Here is a 6,000-nt window from a genome sequence, read left to right as displayed (position 1 = left end):
TTCTTGTCCCATACAGGTCCAAACTACTTATTATTATTGGTTCCAGACTAAAACAACAGTGTGTTGGTTTCACGAGTCTTTTTTTTTTTTTTTACAGTGTACTTTAGGCACTCAGCAAACTGTCCACTGTAGTGGACATTAAGAATCTCTGGAGAAAAAAAAAAAAAAAGAATCTCTGGAGAAAACTGAGAAGTGTGGCTGCTGATGAGAAAGGTCCTGTTTTGGGCAAGCCTGGCTCTCAAACACATTTAAATACATGGCAGAAGTTCATTTCCTTTATTCTCCCATTCCAAATGTTTTAACAGCGTGAACTACCTAGTTAGATCTGACAAGGTGGCATAATCCCACGATTCAGGATCAGTAATTTCTACATCCCAAAGTCCAGATTCTGAAAATTTTAGGAGAAAAGAAAAGCCGCGAATGCAATGACAGCTCGTCGTCCTGCAGGACACCTGCAGACCCAGTGGTGCAGTGCCCGGGAGGGGGTGGGTGCTGCGGGCTGGCAGCGGGGTGCAGGCAGCCTCTAAGGCTGAAGGGACAGCTAGCAAACCGTGCTATCTTTAGTAGCTAGTTTTGGTGTCAGGGACAAATTAGAGGAGCGAGAATGAAAAGCTCCCACACCCCTGGGAGAGCTCAAGCCCCCATCCCACCAGCTCCCCGAGTTGCGGGTCGGCGCCCTCCCTGCACACACCATCAGCGCCCACACGCCAGCCTCCCACACCGCACACTGATGCCTGATGGTGCACAGGAGCCCGAGACCCTCCCCGCCCGGGGCAGGGGAGGGGCGGGGGGAGGGGAATCTTCGCGAGCAATCCAGAGCTGCAGTTCCTCTCTCCTGGCGGTGATCATGTAGCTGCTGCCGGGCCTGCGTGCAGGCCTTCCCCGCAGCCGGCTGCTCCCGCCTGGGGCCCGCACCGCTGCGCCGTCGGGGCTGGGGCACCCGCCTAGGCCGAATCTGGTCCTGATGCCCTCGTTCCGTGGCTGAATGAAGCAACCCTGGTTTTTCCTACCTCCCGGCTTCTGGTTTTGTGAGGGAATGAAACCTCCTTACTGTTTAAACCACTGGGGAGTGGGGAGACCTCTGCTTTTTGAAGCCCCAAGTCGTCGGATGCAGCCCCCTTCCTCTGAAATCACGCACACACACTAACGTGGCACACCCACTCACTCTCCAGACTAAAGGCTCGAGTCAGTCCTAACATTCTCCTAAATTCATCTCCTAAATTCAAGCTCCTCGAGCAGAGCGCAGTCTGTCTCCTCCCGGTGGGAATACCCTCCTCCCCAGTACTGGGTCACTTTGGGGCCCTGTTCTAGATCTGCCCCCTCCAACAACAGTATCTTATTTCATCCCTGCCTACATCTGTCCCTGGCTCTAACATATGGCATCTCCTGTCTCTGCCACACATCTTGTCCACTCATCCTTGTGTCCCCCCTCTCCGCGTCTACCACGCCGAGAACACGCCTGATTTACACTGAGCAGAAAGCATTGTCTTCCTTCACCTGAAACATGGGATTTTCCTTTTTTTCTTGTCCTCTTTCTTCATCTTACTTCTCTGTAGGAGAAAAGGCAATAATTGAGATAAAAGAAATTCAGAGCCCAGACTCTGAAGGAAGGTAAGTCTTTCTGAAGGAAGCCCAAAATGGCCTGGCCTGCCTTCTGGGGGTTACAGTTTAGGGAAAGAATGACGACGGGGAGGCACTGCAGTGAGGCAGCACACTGGTGACCTCCTTAACGCACTGACTGGCTTCTACGGACCAAAGCAGGAGCTGGGGCGCACCCTTAACAAATCAGAAGTTAGAGGACCCGGCGGGGTGCAGCACACAGCAGGCATTTAACAAATGTCTCTGGAGTGAATGAGGATGACAGGAGCATCTTATGATTAGGGCTTTGGGCTTATACTTTTAGAGCTTTTTATTATGCAAACAGAACAAAAAGTAAATGCCAGTAAGAACATTGCTGGCTCAATGTAATGGACTTCATCTGAATGTGCTGACATAAAAATCTTTGATCTCATGTAGACTTCAAGCTGTCTTCAAACGGAAAATAAAATCTTGGGTTGTTACTTTAAAACTCCTACGGCAGCCATTAGCTGAAACGCAAAATAGGGGGCCATCTGCAGAAAGGCCTACTCCAGCATCACATGACCTGAATCTCTGGTAGCTGCTCTTCTATGTAACAGCTCTGGGGCCATCCCTCTGATGGGATGGTGGAAGGAGCATTCACAGAGAGCATAACCCAGTGTAGAAATTGGCTCATATACCCTTGAAGGTATGCGATTACAATTTTAACTTTTTTTTTTTTAAACAATTTTAACTTTTAACACATTCCAGATATTAAAAATTTCTTGTAACTTTCATTAGGTTCATTCATTCAGACCAACACTAAGAACTTCTGTAAGATCTTTTATATTACACAATACAGTAAAAACCGTAGTAAATGTTCAGATAGTTAAATGAGCACCAAACACTATAAAGTGTAACCAGCATGGTTCTATTAAAAACTCTCTTCAACTATGGCATTCAAGGACAGCAATACAATATTTTTTTTTTTACAAAGCAACTAATATAAAAATCTGCAAATGCCATAAATTCATTTATAGGCTCTTATTTTCATATAGGCATGTCACTAGATTCTTTCAATTCTTTCTTTCAATTCTTTCCCGAGGTATTTTTTTGTGGTTTGCTTTTATTGTACTGCTGGGTGCATTATCTTTGATCATCCTTTCCTAAAATGATTTTTAAAGACCCGCAAAAAATTTTATTGCATAGGACACTATTCATGACACAGAGGTTGGGTACTGCAAATATGTGGCACTGGAACAAGTCTTACAAATATTGCATTTTAAGAATTTGTTACATACTTTTTTTTTTTTTTTTTTTTTTTTACAGCTTGTCTCTTTTAAAAAAATCGAAGTTATAGCTAAGAGTTAACTACAGTGAGGCATTTTAGGAATGTCAGAGGTTAGAGAATACGGTGAATGATACAAAGGAAAAAAGCCATAATTCTTGCTGGCTATAATATTGTATTGCCTTCAGAAGCAACTGTACATGTTGTAATCAGTTCATAGTTAAATATTTCTACTAATCTGTTTTAGGAGAGCAAATGTCTTTCAAAGTTTCGAGTTCCTCTATGAGCTTCTTGTTCTGAACTTCCAGCACTGCAACTCGACTCTCCAGACATTTTACATATTCTTTCTTTCGACGTCGACATTCTTTAGCAGCTTCCCTGAAAAAAAGTAGAAGCAAGAGGGCAAACAAAACATTTTTTTTGCGTGCTATTGACAAGCAGACTGAAGTAAGCTTGGTAAATCTGATCATGGCTGCATTCCAAATCTTGGAACAGCATACCCAATTCAATGTCAAACACTAAGCCACACTGGATTCTCAAGGGTCACAAGTGTCCCTTCCACAAGTCCACATGGCAATTAGTAGAATTGCTGCATCTCCTGCCTTGATTAGAGTTCACAGTAAACAAGGTCCAAGTCAAAGACAGTTACTCTGCTTTATGGCAATAAAGATCTTTGAGGGCTTTGAGTTCCTCAATGAGAGTCTTGTTTTGGTTTTCAAGCACAGCCACACGATTTTCAAGACATTTGACATATTCTTTCTTCTTCCTGCGACACTCCCGGGCAGCTTCCCTGGAACCAATACAAGGCAAATGACTATAGGAACACCCTCTCAGCACAGCCCAGACTGGCTCAAATGAACTTCTGCCCCCCAAACTCAACAGCCAATCAATGCCAGGGAAGGTTTGTACAAAGCCACACAACAAACGTAAGCAAGCACATGCCTTTTGTAAAATTAGTTTAGAACAACAGGAAAGACTTGAGAGCATGATCAATGTGTCCATCCTTCGTTGTAAATGGGTGTTTTCTTAGGGCACACATTCCATGGTAACAGTGACCAGAATGGTTTTTAGTCACCTAAAACAATAGGACCACATCCCCAAGTGGAATTTCTACAAAAACATTTACAGATCCTTTCAATTCTCTTACTTATCTTTGTCCACAAAAGGCCACATATTCCATCACAATGAGTTAACTTTATTTGGTCAAAAATGTTAGAAAAATCAATCCTCAGAAACTTGAAATGTCCATATTGGAGATTTTGTTTCTTCAAGACTGAATCTCAGTAAAACAAATAAACTCAACTACAACTGCAAGGAGCAGCTTATTGGCTAGAAAACAACCTGGATAAAGACAACAGTCAGCAAGTCACACACACATTTTCAAAAACCAAAATGAAATGGACTCTGATTCTGAAAATTAAGGAAAGGAAGAAGGGAGGGTACAGAACACAACACCCGATATTATTTGGATAATTTAAACACATGAAGTGAGAACACCACAATTAAAACTTTGGCAAGGAAGCTACTACATAACTCAACAGTATATTTCAAGACTTTTCCAATCACGTGCATTTACTACCCACTATATGGATCTTTAAAGCACTGTAGATGTGCCCAGAGGAAGGAACAGAGTGGCTGAAGCAACAAACACAAATACACAGATGAGATGAGTCAGTCATTTTACGCATAACCCCACCAAAAAATGATAAATACAGCCAACATTTTTCTCTTTCTCCTTTTTTTTTCAGGATGGGAGGGGGAGCAACTACATCATTTAACTCCTCTATAGAATATACCCTCTGATAACAGTGTTCTTTTGGAGGAGTCAGTTGAAAATAACTGCCTTTGGGGTATGCTTCATATCAAAAAAGCCTACATTGAAAGAGATAAACATATATTAACAAGAGTCATGTTGGACGTCTAAATGCCAGTAACTATAATGCCAGCTTGCACTGCTGCAATTCTGAACCAAGAGTGATGTGCACAACAGACTTGGCCAATTCTGTTTTATTTTTAGGATAGTTGACTAACAACTGGTTATCTGTTTTTTTTCTACATGGGACCAAGTGTCAGCAGAAAAAAAGACCTTGAAATCCCAGTGAACTGCAGGAAAAGATCAACCCCTACTTCCTAGCCAAGAACAATGCACTCGCCCTGTGAACTCACAAAGTTCTCAGACTTCTCAACTAGTTAACAAAAAAATTAAAAGATGTAAAAAGTGAACAGAATCTGATAAATACAGGTTGATTTAATCTAAATTATGCATAGGGAAATGTTGAGAATAAATCCAAGCACGCTCATAAATTTGCCAATCTTCTACAAAGGAACTAAAATACATTTAGTTATTAGCTAAAATACCTAGGTTTTCATGATTGAATACCAAGGTTTTCAAGATTGAATCTTACTAAATTCTAGATCTGGAAGAAAGATAATAATTTTACAAAACAAGTTACTATCAAATGAAATTTTACATATCTGATAGCAGTGCTGTGGGATATTTATCTTTTTATTTTCTATACCAAGGTGTACTATTTATTGTAAATATCATAACTCACATCCCATGTGGGAATGGGCACGTTACCAAAGTTCCAAGCCAAAACTTTAAATGATCACACCAGTAGATGGTACATTCTTAAGTACTTCCCAGCTATGGAAAACACCTGTTTCTTCTATTAATAGCTCAGTTTTCAGGCCTTGCATGTGTCTGGATATATCCTCAGCATGGAGAGGAAACACACGATAGAGAGGAAATGTTGACAAGGCTATAAAGAAACTATAAAGAAATATAAACTGTTGCTGGACTGGGAGAAATATCTATCAGATCTATCATAAATGCCAGCCAGAGAATAAAAAGGGAATGTATGAGAGGTCTTTTGTGTTAATAAGTATAACCTATATACTTTCCATGAAATTCAATCTGAAGCTTACTCTGGGGTCTATTTGAGTGACTCTGATGTAGCACAGTGGGCAGGCTCTGGAAGAAAGACCACCTGATTGTACATCCAGGTTCTGTCCAGTGTGGGCTGCGTGATCTTAACCAACTTATTATTTAACCTCTTGGAACTTCAGTCCCTCATCTGGAAAGTAAGGAGAATATCCAGACCTCATCTCATGCGAATGTAATGGGAAGAGTTAAAGAAACAGTAGAAACAAAG

The 6,000-nt window shown here is 41.7% G+C and overlaps 1 protein-coding gene across 34 annotated transcripts in view; it reads right to left on the bottom strand.

The window, feature by feature from the left end:
- Nucleotides 1–2,387: 2,387 nt before the first annotated feature.
- The window catches only part of CREM (cAMP responsive element modulator), a 75,367-nt gene continuing 71,754 nt past the window's right edge, over nt 2,388–6,000 (bottom strand). For 22 of the 34 annotated variants that reach the window (XM_072825212.1, XM_072825222.1, XM_072825208.1 and 19 more), the window contains one exon: nt 2,388–3,223. In XM_072825212.1, the coding sequence (XP_072681313.1) occupies nt 3,079–3,223 (145 nt within the window). In that variant the 3' untranslated portion in view covers nt 2,388–3,078. Of the gene's footprint in view, nt 3,636–6,000 lie in introns of all 34 variants that reach the window. The other 12 variants (XM_072825232.1, XM_072825209.1, XM_072825211.1 and 9 more) reach the window with 1 other exon arrangement.

This window comes from Canis lupus, chromosome 5 (genome assembly GCF_048164855.1).
Source record: "Canis lupus baileyi chromosome 5, mCanLup2.hap1, whole genome shotgun sequence".
Classification (NCBI taxonomy): domain Eukaryota; kingdom Metazoa; phylum Chordata; class Mammalia; order Carnivora; family Canidae; genus Canis; species Canis lupus.
Note: the sequence above shows the minus strand (reverse complement) of the source record. Positions and strands in the feature narration are given on the sequence as shown.